We start from the raw sequence: 22,812 nt of genomic DNA, 5'->3' as shown, positions 1-22,812 counted from the left end.
GTGTCTCTGCCAGGCTTTGGTATCAGGATGATGTTGGCCTCATAAAAAGAGTTAGGGAGGATTCCCTCTTTTTCTATTGATTGGAATAGTTTCAGAAGGAATGGTACCAGCTCCTCCTTGTACCTCTGGTAGAATTCAGCTGTGAATCCATCTGGTCCTGGACTTTTTTGGTGGGTAGGCTATTAATTGTTGCCTCAATTTCAGAGCCTGCTATTGGTCTATTCAGGGATTCAACTTCTTCCTGGTTTAGTCTTGGGAGAGTGTAAGTGTCCAGGAAATTATCCATTTCTTCTAGATTTTCTAGTTGATTTGCATAGAGGCATTATAGTATTCTCTGATGGTTGTTTGTATTTCTGTGGGGTCGGTGGTGATATCCCCTTTATCATTTTTTATTGCGTCTATTTGATTCCTCTCTCTTTTCTTCTTTATTAGTCTTGCTAGCGGTCTGTCAATTTTGTTGATCTTTTCAAAAAACCAACTCCTGGATTCATTGATTTTTTGGAGGGTTTTTTGTGTCTCTATCTCCTTCAGTTCTGCTCTGATCTTAGTTATTTCTTGCCTTCTGCTAGCTTTTGAATGTGTTTGCTCTTGCCTCTCTAGTTCTTTTAATTGTGATGTTAGAGTGTCCATTTTAGATCTTCCTGCTTTCTCTTGTGGGCATTTAGTGCTATAAATTTCCCTCTACACACTGCTTTAAATGTGTCCCAGAGATTCTGGTATGTTGTATCTTTGTTCTCATTGGTTTCAAAGAACATCTTTATTTCTGCTTTCATTTCGTTATGTACCCAGTAGTCATTCAGGAGCAGGTTGTTCAGTTTCCATGTAGTTGAGCGGTTTTGATTGAGTTTCTTAGTCCTGAGTTCTAGTTTGATTGCACTGTGGTCTGAGAGACAGTTTGTTATAATTTCTGTTCTTGTACATTTGCTGAGGAGTGCTTTACTTCCAATTATGTGGTCAATTTTGGAATAAGTGCGATGTGGTGCTGAGAAGAATGTATATTCTGTTGATTTGGGGTGGAGAGTTCTATAGATGTCTATTAGGTCCGCTTGGTGCAGAGATGAGTTCAATTCCTGGATATCCTTGTTAACTTTCTGTCTCGTTGATCTGTCTAATGTTGACAGTGGAGTGTTGAAGTCTCCCATTATTATTGTATGGGAGTCTAAGTCTCTTTGTAGGTCTCTAAGGACTTGCTTTATGAATCTGGGTGCTCCTGTATTGGGTGCATATATATTTAGGAGAGTTAGCTCTTCCTGTTGAATTGATCCCTTTACCATTATGTAATGGCCTTCTTTGTCTCTTTTGATCTTTGATGGTTTAAAGTCTGTTTTATCAGAGACTAGGATTGCAACCCCTGCTTTTTTTTGTTCTCCATTTGCTTGGTAGATCTTCCTCCATCCCTTTATTTTGAGCCTATGTATGTCTCTGCATGTGAGATGGGTCTCCTGAATACAGCAGACTGATGGGTCTTGACTCTTGATCCAGTTTGCCAGTCTGTGTCTTTTAATTGGAGCATTTAGTCCATTGACATTTAAGGTTAATATTGTTATGTGTGAACTTGATCCTGTCATTATGATATTAATGGTTATTTTGCTCGTTAGTTGATGCAGTTTCTTCCTAGCCTCGATGTTCTTTACATTTTGGCATGTTTTTGCAATGGCTGGTACCGGTTGTTCCTTTCCATGTTTAGGGCTTCCTTCAGGGTCTCTTGTAAGGCAGGCCTGGTGGTGACAAAATCTCTAAGCATTTGCTTATCTGTAAAGGATTTTATTTCTCCTTCACTGATGAAGCTTAGTTTGGCTGGATATGAAATTCTGGGTTTAAAATTCTTTTCTTTAAGAACGTTGAATATTGGCCCCCACTCTCTTCTGGCTTGTAGAGTTTCTGCCGAGAGATCTGCTGTTAGTCTGATGGGCTTCCCTTTGTGGGTAACCCAACCTTTCTCTCTGGCTGCCCTTAAGATTTTTTCCTTCATTTCAACTTTGGTGAATCTGGCAATTATGTGTCTTGGAGTTGCTCTTCTGGAGGAGTATCTTTGTGGCGTTCTCTGTATTTCCTGAATTTGAATGTTGGCCTGCCCTACTAGGTTGGGGAAGTTCTCCTGGATGATATCCTGAAGAGTGTTTTCCAACTTGGTTCCATTTTCCCCCTCACTTTCAGGCACCCCAATCAGACGTAGATTTGGTCTTTTTACATAATCCCATACTTCTTGCAGGCTTTGTTCATTTCTTTTTCTTTTTTTTCTTTTGGTTTCTCTTCTCGCTTCATTTCATTCATTTGATCCTCAATCGCTGATACTCTTTCTTCCAGTTGATCGAGTCGGTTACTGAAGCTTGTGCATTTGTCACGTATTTCTCGTGTCATGGTTTTCATCTCTGTCATTTCGTTTATGATCTTCTCTGCATTAATTAGTCTAGCTGTCAATTCTTCCACTTTTTTTCAAGATTTTTAGTTTCTTTGCGCTGGGTACGTAATTCCTCCTTTAGCTCTGAGATTTGATGGACTGAAGCCTTCTTCTCTCATCTCGTCAAAGTCATTCTCTGACCAGCTTTGATCCGTTGCTGGCGATGGGCTGCGCTCCTTTGCAGGGGGAGATGCGCTCTTATTTTTGAATTCCAGCTTTTCTGCCCTGCTTCTTCCCCATCTTTGTGGTTTTATCTGTCTCTGGTCTTTGATGATGGTGACGTACTGATGGGGTTTTGGTAGGTGTCCTTCCTGTTGATAGTTTTCCTTCTGACAGTCAGAAGGACTGTCTGTTGGTCTGTTGGAGATTGCTTGAGGTCCACTCCAGACCCTGTTTTCCTGGGTATCAGCAGCAGAGGTTGCCGAAGATAGAATATTGCTGAACAGCGAGTGTACCTGTCTGATTCTTTCTTTGGAAGTTTCCTCTCAGGATGACTCCACCCTGTGAGGTGTGGGGTGTCAGACTGCCCCTAGTGGGGGATGTCTCCCAGCTAGGCTACTCAGGGGTCAGGGACCCACCTGAGCAGGCAGTCTGTCCGTTCTCAGATCTCAACCTCCGCGTTAGGAGATCCACGGCTCTCCCCAAAGCTGTCAGACAGAGTCGTTCGCGTCTGCACCGCCCCCTCTTTCCCCTAATGGACTGCAGCTGTGCGCTGTCCGCAGAGGTAGAGTCTACAGAGACAGGCAGGCTTCCTTGAGCTGCTGTGAGCTCCACCCAGTTCGAGCTTCCCAGCGGCTTTGTTTACCTACTTAAGCCTCAGCAATGGCGGGCGCCCCTCCCCCAGCCTCGCTGCTGCTGCCTTGCGATAGATCGCCGCAGAGGCTGTGTTAGCAGTGAGGGAGGCTCCGTGGCGTGGGACCCTCCCGGCCAGGTATGGGATATATTCTCCTGGTGTGCCTGTTTCCTTAAAGCGCAGTATTGGGGTGGGAGTTACCCGATTTTCCAGGTTTTGTGTGTCTCAGTTCCCCTGGCTAGGAAAACGGATTTCCTTCCCCCTTGCGCTTCCAGGTGAGGCGATGCCTCGCCCTGCTTCAGCTCAGGCCGGTCAGGCTGCAGTAGCTGACCAGCACCGATTGTCTGGCACTCCCTAGAGAGATGACCCCAGTACCTCAGTTGAAAATGCAGAAATCACCGGTCTTCTGTGTCGCTCATGCTGGGAGTTGGAGACTGGAGCTGTTCCTATTCGGCCATCTTGCTCCGCCCCCCGGGTCTCCCTAGCTCTTTTCTTAAGTCAAGTAATATTCGTTTTATAAATCTGGGTGCCCCAGTGTTTGGTGCATATATATTTAGGATTGTTATAACTTTTTGTTGAATTGATTTCTTCATGATTATATAATGGCATTCCTTGTCTTTTTAAACTGTTGTTTATTTAAAGTTTGCTTGATCAAGGCCGGGCACGGTGGCTCAACCCTGTAATCCCAGCACTTTGGGAGGCCGAGACGGGCGGATCACGAGGTCAGGAGATCAAGACCATCCTGGCTAACACGATGAAACCCTGTCTCTACTAAAAAAATACAAAAAACTATCCGGGCGAGGTGGTGGGCACCTGTAGTCCCAGCTACTCGGGAGGCTGAGGCAGGAGAATGGCCTAAACCTGGGAGGCGGAGCTTGCAGTGAGCTGAGATCCAGCCACTGCGCTCCAGCCTGGGCGACAGAGCGAGACTTCATCTCAAGAAAAAAAAAAAGTTTGCTTGATCAGATGTAAACATATCTACTCCTGCTTGCTTTTGTTTTCCATTTAAATTGAATATTTTTTCCACCCCATTAACTTAAGTCCCTAAGTGTCTTTATCAATAAGGTGTTTCTTGTAAGAAGTGTATGGTTGGATCCTTTTATATATATATATATATCCATTTTGTCAACCTATTTATTTTAATTGGCATATTTACTCCATTACAGTTATGGTTAATATTGATACATGAAGTCTTATTCCTGTCATAATATTAATTGTTATACAGCTACTTCGTAGCCTTATTTTTGTAATCGTTTTATAAGACTTTTGAGTTTTATACTTTCAGATGTTTTTATTATGGCAAGTATTGACCAAATTTTGTATCCATGTTTATAACTTCCTTGAGCATTTCTTGTAAGTTTGGTCTAGTGGTGACAGATTTTCTCAGTGTTTGCTTGTCTGCAAAAGACTTTATTTCTTCCTCATTTATGAAGCTTATTCTGGCAGTATACACAAGCCAGGGTTTACAGATTTTTCCTTAAGTGCCTTGAAAATAAAATCCCAATCTCTTCTGGCTTGTAAGGTTTCTGCTGAGAAGTCCACTGTTAGTCTGATGGGGTTTCCTTTATAGGTTACTATATGCTTTTCTTTTGCTGATTTTAGGATTTTTTTTCCTTCATATTGAATTTAGACTGTCTGATGACTATATGTCTTGGTGAGATTCTTCTTACAATGTTTCTCTGGAGTTTTTTGAGTTTCTTCCATCGAGATACCTAGATCTCTTGCCAGACTAGGGAAGTTTTCCTTAATTATTTTCTCAAATAGTTTCCCAGATTTTGGGTTTTTTTCTTTGTCCCCAGGAATACTTATAATTTGTAAGTTGGGACATTTTACATAGTCCCATACTTACCAAAAGCTTAGCTCACTTTTTAATTCTATTTTTTTTGTTTTGTTTTTATCTGACTGGATAAATTAAAAAGTACTGTCTTCAAGCTCTGAGATTCTTTCTTCTGCTTAGTCTAGTCTATCATTGAAGATTTCATCTGTATTTTGTAATGCCTTCAGTGAATTTTCCTTTTCAGAAGTTTCTTTTTTTAAAAAATCTATCTCTTTGGCAAATTTATCATTCATATTCTGGATTGATTTTCTGATTTCTTTGTATTGGTTTTCAGTTTTCTCTTGATTCCTGTTGGGCTTCTTTAAAATCAATATTTAGAATTCTTTTTCTGAAATTTCATGTATTTCCTTTTGGTTAGGAACTACTGCTAAAGAGTTAGTGCAATGCTTTGTGGTGGTGATCATAACACCCTGTTCTTTTATACTTCCAGAACTGTTCCATTGGTTCCTTATCATTTGAAAAGAAAAATATCACATCTTCTTATTTTTAAATTTACTTTTATTTGGACAGGACTTTTTTCCCCTTAAGATGTGAATATAACCTATTTTGAATAAGATCATTAGGCTTTGAGTCTGAGTGTTTTCAGTGGCAAAGACTCGAGGAATTTTTTTCATTATAGGTAGCCTTAGTGTGATTTTCTCAAGTGCCAGTTGTCATAGCAATGTTCTAGGGGTGTGAATAGGCTCACTGCCTCCTTTGGAGCTGGGGTAGCAGAGGTCTCCATAAGCTTATCTGCATTAGTGTCAATGGATTTTGTATTGGATTCTGCAGTTTAACCTACAGGCCAGTACGTAGCACTTGAAGGAGGTAAGAGCCAGTGGTGGTGGTGGTGGTAGCAGATGGGTTTTTGCTTTGTATTTCCTTATCAGGAGAAGGCCTCTGGTGCCTCAGGCAGTGGGCTGGTCTGTGGAATACACAGTGGCCTGGGCTTTATCCTCAGCACCATGAGGAGGGTGAAGTTGAGCAAAGCTGGACCAGGTGGGGTCACCCTCAGGTATCCCAGTGGTGGACACAAGCACTAACCCTGACAGAGATAGTGGAGGAGTGATGTAGGCGCTCTATAATTTCCTTGGTTATAAACAGCCTTAGTGTGGTGACTTGCTCAAATGCCAGTTGTAGTATTAATGTACAAGGCAGGTGAGCAGGCTCAGGGCCTCCTAAGCAGCTAGGGTGGTGTGGTTGATGATGGTAGCAGAGGTTGCACAAAGCACATTTTCTTCCGGAGAACTGTGCAGTTATGTCAGCAGTTGTAATGGGCTGTGCAGGTTTGACCTGTTGGCCAGCTGAAGGCACTTGCAGGTGACAGGCAGCTGGGATGGTGGTAGTAAGGTCTATGCTTGATCTTTACCAGCAAGGAGAAGTAGTCTACTGTCCCAGGGAATGTGCTGGGCTGTGGAACTCCCAGGGGTTCTGATCCCACGCTTTGCCTATGAGGTGGGTAATGGGGTAAAATTATGATGGGGCTGCATCAGGCATGCCCTTACTCAGGCTCCCCAATAGCAGGTGCAAGTGCTAGCCCTGATGGGTGATAAAAAGCAGTTCTCAGGACACTGGGGCAATATTAAAAGGAGTGGAGAAACCTCTGTCATTCCAAAGAGCCAGCATGGGAAATGAGGAGTGGCTTGGGCTCCAAAATTTAGCAGTTGGCAGTGATACCTGCCTTGCTTCCTGGGTCACTACCCTGCAGAGCTCCCTCCTGAAGCCTACTACTGGCAACAAGCTGAAACAAATAGCTAAGTTACAAGCAGAACATCTCAGACTGCAAAACTGTCCCAGGCTGAAGACTTTCCTGGCTGGGACAAAAACTGGGGCTCCCACATGATACTCTTCCTAGTCTGGTCTTGCAAAGGGGAGGTCACCCACCTCCTGCATGCACACTTTAATCCCATACCACTCTCTCTTCTCAGTTCTGGCGATGGGGACTCCTCTCCTCTTTGAGACTAGATCACAAATCTCAGTCTGGAGACTTGCCCAGCTAGTGACTGCTGCCCATTTGGCTTACAGATTTCAATAGAGACTCCTATAGTTAGGATATTTATTGGCCACCTTCTATTGGAGCCAGCGTCTGGAATGCATGCAACACACTTCCTGCTGTTACCCCTTCTCAAGGTCTCCCCACTGCTCCCAACATCAGATCCAGCGATTGGTAGGGTCAAGGAGTTCCCGCTTGGCCTACATTACCTACCTCCCTAGTGGGAATGTGTATTGTGGAGACCCTTCTCCCCATCTCATGCACTGGGGACTCACTCTCAATTTTCCACTCAACCCACAGCCCAGGCTGCTGCCACCAAATTCATCAGAGTATCTGGAGTTTCTTTTGCTTTTATTTTAATCACCTGTGTTCCTTCTTGGATTAAAAGTTTACAGTGTGAATCTCTACACACTATTTTGCTACTTCCTCGTGAGTGAGGCATGCCAGCAAAGCCCCTAATTTGCCCTCTTTAAAAAAAAAAAAATGCCTCTGTCTTCTAAGGTTTTTTTGAGAAATTTATTAGTTATCTCATTGAGAATTCCTTTTATGTGTCAAGTTGCTTTACTCTTCTTGCTTACAATATTGTCTCTTTATCTCTGACTTTTAAGAGTTTATAATGTGTCTTGATACGGTTTTTCAGCTATTATTTTTTCAATATTATTTCTGCTCTTTTCTCTTTTTTTCTTCTGAGATTTTTGAAATGCATATGTTTGTCCACTGGATGTTAGCCCATAAGTCCCTCAGGCTCTATTCATTTTTCTTTATTCTTTTGCTTCTCAGACACGATAATTTTAAATGACCTATCTTTTTTTTTTTTTTTTTTTGAGACGGAGTCTCGCTCTGTCGCCCAGGCTGGAGTGCGATGGCCAGATCTCAGCTCACTGCAAGCTCCGCCTCCCAGGTTCACGCCATTCTCCTGCCTCCGCCTCCCAAGTAGCTGGGACTACAGGCGCCCGCCTCGTTGCCCGGCTAGTTTTTTGTATTCTTTAGTAGAGACGGGGTTTCACCGTATTAGCCAGGATGGTCTCGATCTCCTGACCTTGTGAACCGCCCGTCTCGGCCTCCCAAAGTGCTGGGATTACAGGCTTGAGCCACCGCGCCCGGCCTAAATGACCTATCTTTAAGTTCACTTATTCTTACTTCTGTTTCTTGAGTCTCCCATTGAATCCCTCTACTGAATTTTTAAATTGTCATTTTATTTTCAGCTCAAGAATTTTTACGTTTCTTTATTATAATTTTTTTTTTACTTATTTACATTATTTCTATTTTTATCTTGGCTTTAGCATAAGACAGCTATGTTATTGTCTTGTAAGTCAGATCTTTATATTTCTACAGGAAGAGTATCTGGAGATTTAATTTGTTATTTTAAAATTGACTTTGTTTTTATTTTTTTTCTGTTTCTTTATATGCCTTTTGATCTTTTGCTGAAAACTGGGTTTTTGAAAAAACAGGCACCTTCCCTGTCTTTGAAGACTGGCTTCATCCATTAGACCATCACGCATTAGCAGGTCATGTTCTGTGCCTGGGATCACCTCAGCATAAAGGCTTGATGTATTCTTGAGCATTTCTAGGGATGCGTGCTTTCTGGATGTGTGAGTGTGTGTGTGTGTGTGTGTGCGCGCGCGTGCGTGCATTTGATTCCCCAAATACATGGCCCAAATTCACGGCCCAAATCATGTTTCCTTTTAGAAAAACCCAAAGAATACAGTAGACTTAAACGGTGTTTAAACAACACTGCAGGACATTTTTTTTAAAAAGGACAGATTGCACAAAAATTTTAAATTGCCTAGATGATTTATTGATGTCTTCTGTAGACCACAAAAAGTCATAGACAGCACACAACTCATAAAAGTTAGTGTACAAGCCTGACTACCAGAGAATGTACACATATATTTTAAAAATCCATAATTGTATTCAACAAAGGTAAGTGCAGTTTTTATTTTAAGTAATGATACTTAGGTATTGAATTCTATTCTTATGCCTGTAAAAGTATTTACGGTTCTACACCTAAAAGCCATATAACTATAACTTCTTTATAAAACTCTTGATAGTTGGCAAGACTAAATCATATATAACATAAACATATAGTATCTGGAATTATTATATTTGGGAAAAGTCTTGATCAAAAGTGCTAACGAATTTGTATAAAATAATTATGGTATCTTAAGATTTCATTGACACTTCAAACTACATTGGAGCAGGGCACGGTGCCTCACACCTGTAATCCCAACACTCTGGGAGGCTGAGGTGGGTGGATCACTTGAGGCCAGGAGATTGAGACCAGCCTGGTCAACATGAAGAAACCCTATCTCTTAAAAAAATACAAAAATTAGTTGGGCATGGACGCGCATGCCTGTAATCCCAGATACTGGGGAGGCTGAGGCATGAGAATCATTTGAGCCTGGGAGGCAGAGGTTATGGTGAGCTGAGATCATTGCGCAACTGCACTCCAGCCTGGGCAACAGAATGAGACTCTGTCTTTAAAAAATAAACAAACAAACAAACAAAAAACTGCATTGGAGTGCTAAACTCATGGGACGGAGAGGTCAAGGAGAAAGATCGATATGGAAAACCCATGTTGTTTTTTACAGAAATATTAAAAGTTGCCTAAAGGATTTTATCCAAAATAACATAGAACTGTACAAAGATACCTAGTAAATAAGAAGCTGTGAAGGTTTGTTGCTGTGAAAACCGCATCTGACTTCACAAAAATTGTATCTGTCAAGAAGTAAATCACGTAAATATATAATCAGAGATACAAATAATTCTCTGTCTTATAATGGCAATTTTCTTGTAATAAATCCTAGCAAGACTGTTTTCATTTATTATAGTCTGTGCTTTCTTGTTTCTATTGCAGTTTGGAAGCTTTTTGTTGAGGCTTAGTGGTAAAACTTGTGTTGCATTAACTTGGCTTCCTGTATCTAAATGTATGCAACTATGTAAGTTGATTTTATGACAAAAAAGTATACCTCTCATAACAAAAAAATGTGGAATATACGACTATTTTAATTAATCATTTTTCTTCCCATTATTATAACGCCAGCACTTTCTTAGCTTTACTCTGTGAACTCTTGAAATTGTGGAAGTCTGTGTTAAAACTTGAAAAAAAACAAATTGGGCTGCATATTTTAGCACCATAGAGTGTTCACAGTAGAACTAGCCTTATTATGGTTTAAAATGTCTGTATCAATTTAAATAAACCACTAAAAATATAAATTTAATTTATGTTATCTGATATAATCTGTGGCACAGACTACACAATTACAGACTTACATGCATATCCTATAAGTAAATGTTCAACCTCATTTTCTGACATAATTACACTCCCAAATTTACTGATTTTTAAAATTCTCATACTCTTTTTTAAAAAGAGAAAAATGAGAACTTTACACATACTAAACAAATGCGTAGTATAGTAGTTAAATGCATCAGATTAGATGTCAGACAGATCTCAGTTCAAACTTTAAATCTACTATTTATGGCCGGGCGCGGTGGCTCAAGCCTGTAATCCCAGCACTTTGGGAGGCTGAGACGGGCGGATCACGAGGTCAGGAGATCCAGACTATCCTGGCTAACACGGTGAAACCCCGTCTCTACTAAAAATACAAAAACTAGCCGGGTGAGGTGGCGGGCGCCTGTAGTCCCAGCTACTCGGGAGGCTGAGGCAGGAGAATGGCGTAAACCCGGGAGGCGGAGCTTGCAGTGAGCTGAGATCCGGCCACTGCACTCCAGTCCGGGCGACAGAGCGAGACTCCGCCTCAAAAAAAAATAAAAATAAAAAAAAATAAATAAATCTACTATTTATTATGTGACCTTGTCCCAGTTACTTTACATCTCTAAACATCAGTTTCCTCATATGCAAAATGGGAATAATAATAGTATCAACCACATAGGGTACAAGATAAAATGTGATAATGCACTTACCACATTGCTTGCCATATGTTAATTATTTAATAGGAGTCAGTTGCAAGTATGGTAGTTTTATTTTAGTATTATTGCTATAATCCAGTATTATTTTTATTACTAACATTATCACCCTATTATTACGCTATTATTGTCATTTTCCTTGAAAAGGCATTGAGAAAATGACTAGTGCTAAAATATAATTTTCAAAAACTTAAAATCATGGCTTTCATGCAAATATAAAATGACACGTTTTATGTATGTAACAAAATATCACACGTACCCCATAAATGTGTACAAATATATATCAACTAAAAATTAAAAAATATAAAATGAACATGTGTTAAACATTTCATGTGATTCATAAAGAAAACAATTATAAGATGTTAAAACAAGTTGAAAAGGTACCTAGAATAAAAGGTACTTAGACAACTTTGAATACTGAAATAATTTCTCAATAGATGCAAAACTAGTTGAAATCATATAATATAACAATAAAAGATAATCTTTGGGAGTCATTATTTCTACATTGTGGAAATCAATTCTATTGCTATCATGCAAAATGAATTTGTATTGTTATAGAAAAAAGTCACAAGGAAACTCAGTTTTTTACAACTTCCACACACACAGAGTTATAAAATAGGCTTCTCAGTAGAAAGTAACTTAAAGGGGCTGGGTGCGGTGGCTCACGCCTGTAATACCAGCACTTTGGGCGGCCGAGGTGAGCGGATCACAAGGTCAGGAGATCAAGACCGTCCTGGCTAACACAGTGAAACCCCCTCCCCACTAAAAAAAAAAAAAAAAAAAAATAACCAGGCTTAGTGGTGGCGCCTGTAGTCCCAGCTACTCGGGAGGCTGAGGCAGGAGAATGGCGTGAACCCGGGAGGCGGAGCTTGCAGTGAGCAGAGTTCGCCCGACACTGCACTCCAGCCTGGGGGACTGAGCGAGACTCCGTCTCAAAAAAAAAAAAAATGCACTTAAACACTTAAAGGTCCATACACCCTCTATGGAACCAGATAATCCTCATTTCCATGTCTTGAAAAATTTTTCTGATGCTTTTTTTTTTTTAAAACACTTTTGGCATACGCAATTACTTATGATAATAATTTAAATTAAAGTTTTCTAAAACCATCACATTGGTTGGGTTAGGGATCACTATTGCTATAATGTTAATGAGAAAATTGAGGCATATAAATCAAGTAAATGATTCCTAGTTACTCTAAGTGGGAAAATAAGACCATGACTCATTCTCTTGACTTCAGGCTCAATTTCATTTCCATTAGAATATATATACCTACATTCAAAGTAAGGGGAGACAGAAAAGCAAAAGAGGAACAAGGAAGAGAAGTAATGCTATTTTAATCTGAATATGCGGTGACTACTTTTGTCTTTAATAACTGCTCTGTGTATCTTTACAGATGATAACCATATTACCAATTAATTTTTCTTCGGAAACTTCAACATTCCCCAAACTCCTCTTCTTAATCAAGCAGTATCCAGATAATAATGTTAACCAGATTTTGAGCATTAGTTACCATGCCCATGCAGAAAAGTCTTGGGTCTTGGATGCAAATTTATGAGCAAATCCTATGAGTTTTGGTTCATGATTCATCTGTGTGTGTACCCTGACTGTCAGCTGAGTGAAGCATCAATTAACAATAGCTATTGTTTTGAAGATTTGGCTCAGCCAGAGCATGCAGCTATGAATTTTCTGATTCTGACTTTATCATAACATCTGAATTTAAAGTGTATGCTACATGACACTCGATGATATAGAATTTAAGTTGTCTGAGTTATTGCTGATTTCAGATAGTATTTTTAAAATTCTAGATGTGATACCGATTTCAGATGGAAGCTGAAATCATGATTTAGAATATCATTAAAGAGATACAAACAGTGGTTAGAGGGAGTAATACAAATATATCAGTGGAAAGTGATAAATGAAAATCTCCTCTGTAAAATAAATATATTTCATTAGACTTTTACAAATAGGCCAATATAAAGTCAGGGAGCATTTTTGTGTATAATTATATGAGTTTTCTTCATTGTTCAACTTTTAGACTTTAGTATTATGTATTTTTAAAAATAAGCTTCAAAGGTTAAGAATTTCTAGAAAATATGTTAATTAATATTACTTACTGTATTATTTTTCATTTTGCTTACTAAAGAGGTTTGGGGATAAGGAGTTAACTTCAGATTAAAATAGAAAACAGTAAACCTTAACTCCACTGAAGATAATAAGAACTCTCAGCAGGGAAAAACACAGGATAAGTCTATGACCATTCTATCCGCAAATAGTATTAAAACCAAAATAGTACATTTCATACAGCAAAAATAGAAAGGCAATTATATTTAGGTTTACTTTAAAATGAGTTCTCATATAAAATAGGCATCTTATGTATAACTTTCACAAATAAATAATAAAAGAAAACCAAAGCTCTTCAATCAGACTACCAAATGAGAGGAGACATTTTTTATATCATGCCAGGATCACAATTTGTGAAATTTCCTTAAAGTTTATGTGAGTACTTATTAATGAAGTGCATGGTAGTTTGGAAAGGAAACTTGTTCAATATGCTTTGAGAGACACCTAGTGGCTGAAGGTAATTTGTCATGTACATATCCTTAATATTATCCAATCTACACTTTTTTTTTTTTTTTTTTTTTTTTGAGACGGAGTCTTGCTCTGCCGCCCAGGCTGGAGTGTAGTGGCCGGATCCTGGTTCACTGCAAGCTCCCTCTCCCGGGTTTACGCCATTCTCCTGCCTCAGCCTCCCGAGTAGCTGGGACTACAGGCGCCCGCCACCTCGCCCGGCTAGTTTTTTGTATTTTTTAGTAGAGACGGGGTTTCACCATGTTAGCCAGGATGGTCTCGATCTCCTGACCTCGTGATCCGCCCATCTCGGCCTCCCAAAGTGCTGGGATTACAGGCTTGAGCCACCGCGCCCGGCCCCAATCTACACTTAATATTTGTATAAAGTGTTTTTAATCCTGTGTTTCAGGTAGGTATACATTTTGAGAATGTCTATTATTTTCAATTGTAACTCTATTGGACTTTTCCTCCCAATTGTCTTTCTAAATCCATTAAGGTATGATCCAAAAAGTGACTCATGGTCAACTGTGGCACCTCTGAGTGTTCCTCGAGATGCTGTTGCTGTGTGCCCGCTTGGAGACAAACTCTATGTGGTTGGAGGATATGATGGACATACTTATTTGAACACAGTTGAGTCATATGATGCACAGAGAAATGAATGGAAAGAGGTATTCAAATTAAAATATTCAAATTATTATATTTCAGGTTTTAAAAAGAATATATTAAAATGTATTTTTGGAATTAATTGTATTCTCTTCTCTAGGCCCTTACAAGATCTTTTAGTGAAATTTATAGGGTGTGTTCTATCTATACCTTAGAGAATTACTAGTTGATCTAGTTGATATGATATGACATGATAGTTGATAGCAGGAGCCATCAGTACTTACATAAAAGAGGACAGACCATTCTCTTGACTTCATGAAAACATTCTCTTTAAATAAAATAAGCGAATCCAATCATATACTTCAGTAATAAATAAATAAAATAAAGCACTTTACCATGGCCAACTTTTTATGTATATGTTGTGACCTGAGAATCAAGGGCAACATCCTCTTCCACAAATACCTGCCTTTATTATTGGCTGGCACCCAGGAGAAAAGCCTTCAATCTTTGCCATATAGAAACTGTGTAGACTGCAATACTCCTAAATTCTTCAGTCAGTCAATAATTTAGTAAACAATAAAATAAGGGACCAGAATTAAAACCTCTCAAAAGTGCTGGGCGTCTATTAGAACTAATTTCAAGGAGAATGCAAAAAATATCATTGAAATGGCATCTTTGAGATGTTAAAGGCAAATTTGACCCTTTTGACTACTTTGCCAGTGATAGCACTAGATTTATTCTAAAATATTTAATAATACTTTGTCAATTAAATGATGAGTTAACAAAAAACATAAAGTATGATTAACTCTTTACCATCTCCGCAAATAGGTAAACCTTGTATTTGTTATCTAACTTCATCTTCCCTTCTGCTGACTTCATGCTACTCTGTATTCTACAGGGTACAGCTGGCTATTGCTCTAAGTAAATTGGTGTTAATGTAATGACAGCTGATAATGAGATTTTAATCTCTCTCCTCCAATAATCTGACTCATTAAGACTCAAAAACCCTTAAATGCTACAATGTAGGTAGCTCCTATTTTATCAATGCTTAGGACCACCCAGAAATGGAAGGAAAAAAAATAGCATGCAAGGTGTTAGGTCAAATACAGTAATCAAGATGTTTGACCAGCTTGTGGGATTTACTTTTCTGAAGATTGTAGGCAAGTAGCTAAGAGTCCTAGATTATATTTCCGCCTGTGTCACTGTTTCATTGTGTGATCTTGAAAAGAGTGAAAGAGAACTAACAGATGGTGGAATTATAACTACTAAGTGCAAATTGTTATTCATTATTTCAACCATCACAACACAAAAACCTTGACGTGTTAGTATAATTAGCTGTAATTTTTCAAGTGAGAATATTATCAGAGAGATTAAATTTACTTAAGATCACCTGATCCTCAATCTCAGGTTTTTACCATTCTGAAGGCTGTGTTTTTTCCACCACACTACCCTGTTATCTGGGCTGCAGTTTATCTCATCTTTAGACGAGGTGATGTTAGACCAAATAAGTAAGGACTTCTTCAACCATATTGAATATAATATTTTATATTATGCTAAAATCAGAGTTCCAACAGTGTTTTGTTTCTTGTTTTGTGTTTTAGGAAGTTCCTGTTAACATTGGAAGAGCTGGTGCATGTGTTGTAGTGGTGAAGCTACCCTAAAGCTGTCTATTTTTATCAAATGGAATGAAACTGGATAATTTCAAGAAACTGAGTAGGACAAAGGGAGAAAGAAATACATGTTCTTTTCCTGCAATTAATAATCAGACTGGAAAATTGTTGTATCGTTTTAATTTGTAGTTATAATTGCTTTCATTTGTGAAGCCAAAACGTTTTTAAACATGATTACATATGAATTATTAAGCATATGTGTTATCGCAGCTGATAATATAAAAGGAAACCCATAGTCTAGATATAGCCCCATTACTACAAAATGCTAAAATATTTAATGAAAACTGATAATGATGATGTCCACAGTGTGCAGGTTATAAAAGCATTAATACATTTCAAGGTAAGAGCCTTAGAAGTTAAAAACATTTTCAGTTTTTTTTTTTAAACATACTCTTATTATCTGGAACATAGAAATATAAAAGGTAACATCTGAAGCTTAAAATAGAAAGTTCGATTTTTAGTAAGCCATTATTCTCCTATTCAAATAATATCCCAAAGAGCTAAACAATTCCTCACCTTTACCAAGAGGAAAGCTTTTACTGTGTTGAAGCTAAAAAAAAAAAAAAAAAAAAAAAGAGGCCGGGCGCGGTGGCTCAAGCCTGTAATCCCAGCACTTTGGGAGGCCGAGGCGGGTGGATCATGAGGTCAGGAGATCGAGACCATCCTGGTTAACACGGTGAAACCTCGTCTCTACTAAAAATACAAAAAACTGGCCGGGCGAGGTGGCGGGTGCCTGTAGTCCCAGCTACTCGGAGGCTGAGGCAGGAGAATGGTGTGAACCCGGGAGGCGGAGCTTGCAGTGAGCCGAGATCGCACCACTGCACTCCAGCCTGGGCGACACAGCGAGACTCCGTCTCAAAAACAAACAAACAAACAAAAAACAAAAACAAAAAAAAGAACAAATGGCTCTTTGACAAAATTTGTTATGTTGATCACAGTATGTCAAAATTTTTACAGGTTTGCTCATCTGCCAGAGCACACATATAAATTTGGTATTTCTTAACATATTGTCTTGTTAGATTTGTTAACAGTAGAATATTATTGTAATTTCATATACACAGCCTATACAACGAAATAATGAATATTTATCATATTGATACAAACTGTGACCTCAGCTATGGAGTGTCAGGGCTTCACTTGTATAGAATGTAATGTTCTCCTCAAGCATTTATGTTAACTCTATAAACACGTATCGTTAAATTAAACAAGTTTTCAAAAGCAAAACAATTTTTAAAGTACATTAAAATTGAGGACGTTATTCAGTGTTAACACATGGGAAAACCAAAATATTCAATAAGCCTGTTCAAATTCAATAGTTATCTTTTTTGTACCAGTACATGCTTTTCTGTTACTGTTATATTATCCAGTAGAAAATGTTAGATATGTGTGCTATACAAAAAAAAAAAAAAAAAAAAACTTTTAAAGTTTTAAAATAACAAAAATGGCTAGTTGAATAGTATTTTATGTGTAATGCTTCCATTTATTCCATTTAATTATACAACTAAGATGAAATATTGAAAACCCTTTATGAAAGTAACTTTTCAAGTAAATGCACAATTTTAGAATTTCTACAATAAGTTCTTTTAAACAGACTTTTTATTGTGGATTGTGAAATCAAAATCTGGAGAAATGCTTATAAAATATACTACTAGCTTTTAAGTTTTAAGAAAGAACAACGTAAGTTGTACAAAGGTATTGTACTTTGTCAAATTGAATTTAAATAAACTTTATTTCCTCTCCTTATGGTGTGGCTTTAGAATATATCAAGCACAACCTGAATGGATTTTTTGATTTTACATTTCCTATTCACTAAAATACTTAAACACAAAAATAAAATTCCATTTATTTATTTCTTCTTACACCTGCCATTGTCTCTAATTCTAAATAGAGAGCTATAGAGCTATAGATTTCTGCAGTTCTAGAGGTGAAGATAGAGACACGGAGAAGCTGTAAAACACACATACAGCCCTGTTAGGTCTTTTGAATTCACACCTTATTGAAATCAGTGTAGAAGTAGAGTTACCTAAACCTTTATTGCCAATGCACAGCTTGGCCTGTTAAGTTAAATGGGGGTGTCAACCAGTGGAAAAGATCAAAGGACTTTTTGCAGCCTAGCTTGCCAATCCTCCAGTAACAACTAGGTGCTACCAAGAGGCAGACTGTGTCTAGAATCATTCATGGACAAGAGGAAAGTAAAAGTTGAATACTCTCTTCTCAATGGCATAGCTGGACTTGATTATATTGACTTGTAGAAGAGACATATATGTTTCCCAGGCTACCACTTCATAGCTGCATTTAAAAATGGTGTTCAGGCCACTATGGCTGCTATGGTATGAATATTTTTTTCCCTCGAAAACTCATGCTGAAACTTAATTCCTAATGTAGCAGTATTGAGAGGTGGGGCCCTTAAGAGGTGATTGGGCCATGAGGCCTGTGCCCTCCTGAATGGATGAATCCATTCGTGGATTAATGGATTATCATAAGAGTGGGGGACTGGTGACTTTATATTGTTATGCCCAGACCGTTTATTCCCCGAAGAAGACCACCAGAGTCCAGAGTCAAAGCCAAGCGGCAAGGATCTTTAATGCAAGTTCAACTTGGTCCCTCCGTTCTACAACATACAAGAGGGCCCCAAACAATGCGTGCGCTTGCTTTTTATAGCTCCAGGTAAACAGGACTTGTCAGGTTACAGAGGAACAAGGCATTTCTCTAGGCTACAGCATTACAATTGGTTTACATGTTAATGTGAAGTTATGCTTTTAGCAGCCTTCTATTGGTTCCTGCGCTTTTACAAACGGTTGTAACCTTATTGGAGCTTCTCCAGGTGTTGTTTTTCTTAATGTGTTTGTGTCGGGCAGGCATATGGGGGGATGTGATGTGCTCAAGGCTGTGATGTGTTTGTGTCGGGCCCAGGAAGTGGAGGCATATGGGGGGATGTGATGTGCTCAAGGCTGTGATGTGTTGAGGAATGTGTTCTTTCAATATGAAGAGGAAGGAAGAGTGACCTAAGCTAGCATTCTCAGGGTGCATATTCCCCCTGGTCATGTGATGCTATGTGTTACCTTGGGACCTACCTGACAGCTCTTACCAACAAGAAGGCCATCCCAGATATGGCCCCTCAACCTCAGATTTCTCAGCCTGCCTAACTGTAAGAAATTAATTATTTTTATTTATAAATTACCCAGGTTCTGTTTTAAGCCTCAGAAAATGAACTAAGACAATGCCCTAGATGAGCTGCCAAAATCTGAGCAGATGTGAGCCATCAGAATAGAGACCTGCAGAGGCCCAGGGCACTGAAACATAACTGTGCTTGTCTCAGTCAAACTTGGTTGGGAAAAAGAGGAGCAAGAGTGGACCCTTGTTGCCATGCTTTAGCAGAGATAACCTATCAGGGCTAGTTTAAACAAATATATGTAGGAAAGGGAGTTATTGATATATTCTTTCAAGAGTATAAGGGCTCACACATTTACTATACTCAGATCTGAAAGACAATGTTGCTGCTTCTTGCTTTTCTTCTATAATCACTATGACCGTGTTCAGGATTCCCTACTCTGCAACTCTCAGCATGCATCATGATGATTCTCTAACACTGTCTGCTACCTTCCTGTATTTCCACAGGGCATGCAAGAACTTCCACAAAACTTCTATACCACACAGAAGCTGAAGGAAACTCTGGGTCACTAAATTCAGATCTTTCTCTGCACAACAATGCCACTTATCAATCTGACTCAAGTGTGGCTGTTGTCCTTTTTGATATGGAGGGAACACTGAAAGACAGTTTCCTTTGGAGTTCCAAATGCAATATAGAAAAAAAACCTGTGACTCTGGATTTTATTTTAAGTTCTCTAACAAGACTCCTACCTTGAGATCTTAGTCTAGGTAAAGAAAAAAAAAAAAGGCCATGAAACACATATGTCCTAAACTGTCATCATTCTATGTCTACTTTCTCCCAATCACATCACCTCAGGTAGAAGGGACAGATTTTTCAGTTGCTATTTCTCTTCGTAATGAACTTTCTTTACATCCTGTCCATTTTGCTAGAGACACTAAGTCCCAACTTAAATGATGGAAGGAGCATCTCCCCTCTTGTCTATGGAAGATATCACATGAACTACCTAATTTGCAAGCACGGATCTCCATATTTCAAAGGAGAGTTTTTTAAATGTTTTTAAAATGTCAAATATCTCACTATGATGAATTATGTGTAAGGTGAAAATATGTTTAATTAGCTTGATTTAATCATCCCACACTGTATACATATACCAAAATATATTGTACCCCATAATATATATAATTATGATTTATGAACTACAGTAATATTAATAAAAGTGTTAAAGCTCTTTCTCTCTTGACAATGCTTGTTTTTCAGGATTATGGCCTGCTACAGACTAGGAAAAAGTCCCGCTCGTGTTGCTAAATGTTTAATATTGACACTCACTTTTGTTTTCTGTCATAATCCTAATCCCCTCCCTTAACACACACAGAAACACACACACACACCTACACACACACAGAGCACATGTAAACAATGAGGGAAATGGGTACATATAGCTAAATATGGGGAGGGTTATAAATGGGTAAATATTAAAAAATAAAAGCACATTAGTATTTTTCAGATAGTAGCCCCTTGACATAAACATCTATTAAAGATCTAGTGTGTTTAGGACCCTAGTGGTATACACTAATTAAAACTAAGTTTATGCAATTTGTACAAAATCCAAGCCTATAAAATTTGGATTATATCTTAAGTGATGGAGAATCAGAATTAAATGGCCTCACCTATACAAAAGCTACCTGAGTTTGCCAAATTTACATTTCATCTAAGGCCATGGAGACCTTTATTTAAATAGCCCTGTTTCGTATGTTAAATTCAGTTTATAGCTGCATGGTTAAAAAAACCTAACTTGACCAGAGCTAATTATATCTTACCAGAATGGGAACACATGAATTCTGGCCATCAAATCACAACTAGTCTTATTTTAAAATAAACTAGAAAGATAATATCATACGGAGATCTTTGAGAGCCGTATCTTCACAAATCCACTTATACTTGTTTCAGTTTTGCCAAGTCTGCATAATGAGATGAGTCTGAAAAGCCAGTCAGGCTGAGAAACTTCATATGAATTCATAGAACCATCCTGGCTAATCCAATGCATAGCGACTTGCCCAATTGACAGAAGGTCTGAGTCAGTAGATACAGACAATTCTCCTCCTTTAAACTATAATCTGTTGCATGAGTTTTAGTTTTACTCATTATAGTATCCTCAGTGTCTGTCCAGATTCTAATACAAAACTGATATTCAGTAAATAATTGTGGAAAAAATGAATGAATAGATTTCTGATGGCATCAAAGACTGGGTATTTTATGAGAATGGGATTCAAATAACAGCACTGGAAACAGGCCAAATAAGTAAAGGCAGAGGTCTGTCTCTCTGATACTATCCATAAATATATACACACATGAAAATCACAGAGAGATGAGATAAAATAACATGAAATTTAGGTACATAGCTACACTCCATAGAAATAAAGGCAAATCTCCAGATGCTAGAAATCAGAGGGAACTTACAAAACAATAATAAACTCAGATGGCAATAGAGATCATCTTGGAGTTAATGAACTTAGTTATATCCACTAAGGGCAAAGATTTTAACACCCATGTGTAGACAAGAATCATTAAGACATGGTCTTGAGACCTCTAGGTGAAGAGAGCCAGGAACATCCGGAAATGGACACTTTAAGTACTTAAAAATTCACTGGGGAGAGAAAGTAGCAGATGAGGCACAAATAAGAAGATAATAAACTGGAGGGAAGTCTGAGTACACTACACAGAGTACAGTACAAAACGTTTAATCATGGGAAATATATATAAAAAAAAAGAGGAGTAGAAGATAGAATGAGATGCTCACGTTTGAGAGTCTTCACATTTAAAAGTACATTGATCTTGCAAAACTGACTGAAGTTTATATGGGAAAGCAACATACCAAAATAGTCAACACAAAATTAAAGAACAAAATTGGAGGACTGGCACAACCCAACTACAACTTACTATAAAGCTACAGTAATCAAGAGAGTGTGAAATTGGCAAAATAATAGACAAATAGATCAATAGGACAGAATGGACATCTTAGAAATAGACCCACATAACTATAGCCAACTGATCTTTGACCAAGGACCAAAGGCAACACAATGGAAAAAAGATGGGCTTTTCAACAAATGGTGCTGGAAAACGAGACATCCATATTTAAAAATGAATCTGGACAGACATTTCACTCTTCATAAAAATTAACTTAAATTTGATCACAGATCTAAATGTAAAATGCAACCTAAAATCTCCTAAAAGATAACGTAGGAAAAACTTTAGATCACCTTGGGTTTGGTAATAACTTTTTAGATACAACATTAAAGACACAGTCTATGAAAGAAAGACTTGATAAGCTGAGCTTCATTAAACTCAAAAACTTTGCTGTGTAAAATACACTGTCAAGAGAATGAAAAGAGAAGCCACAGACTGGGAACAAGTATTTGCAAAAGGCATGTCTGATAAAGGACAGTTATCCAAAATATGCATAGAAATCAACACTAATAAAACAATCTGAACAGACACTGTCTTAGCTTGGGCTTCCATACCAAAAATATCATGGACAAGTTGGTTTATAAGCAACAGAAATTTATTTTGTGTTTTAGACTGCCAATTTCTCTTTGTATCTTCACACGGTGAAGAGCAGAAAGAAGGACATTCTTTCAGGATTCTTAGAAATGTATTAATCCATTCATGAGGGTTCTGCTCTCATTAATCCTAATTACCTTCCAAAGGCCTCACCTTCCAATATCATCATGTTGGGATTGGGAACAGTTTCAACATAGGAATTTGGGGGGGCACAAACATTTGGTTCATAACATTCAGCTCCTTAATCCCCCCAAATCATGTCCTTCTCATATGCAAAATACATTCATCCATTCCAACAGTCCCAAAACTCTTCACTCTTTCCAGAATCAACTCAAAGGCCTAAATTCCCATGTTTCATCTAAACATCTAA

General features: G+C 38.3%; 1 protein-coding gene across 3 annotated transcripts in view; it reads left to right on the top strand.

The window, feature by feature from the left end:
* The window catches only part of KLHL4 (kelch like family member 4), a 183,152-nt gene extending 163,696 nt beyond the window's left edge, over positions 1 to 19,456 (top strand). For 2 of the 3 annotated variants that reach the window (XM_033233225.1, XM_033233233.1), the window contains 2 exons: positions 13,996 to 14,167; positions 15,704 to 16,361. In XM_033233225.1, the coding sequence (XP_033089116.1) occupies positions 13,996 to 14,167; positions 15,704 to 15,763 (232 nt within the window). In that variant the 3' untranslated portion in view covers positions 15,764 to 16,361. Of the gene's footprint in view, positions 1 to 13,995; positions 14,168 to 15,703; positions 16,362 to 19,390 lie in introns of those variants that run through there. The other variant, XM_033233240.1, reaches the window with a different exon arrangement.
* Positions 19,457 to 22,812: the final 3,356 nt, after the last annotated feature.

Source organism: Trachypithecus francoisi, unplaced genomic scaffold (assembly GCF_009764315.1).
Source record: "Trachypithecus francoisi isolate TF-2019V2 unplaced genomic scaffold, Tfra_2.0 Contig01451, whole genome shotgun sequence".
Classification (NCBI taxonomy): domain Eukaryota; kingdom Metazoa; phylum Chordata; class Mammalia; order Primates; family Cercopithecidae; genus Trachypithecus; species Trachypithecus francoisi.
Note: the sequence above shows the minus strand (reverse complement) of the source record. Positions and strands in the feature narration are given on the sequence as shown.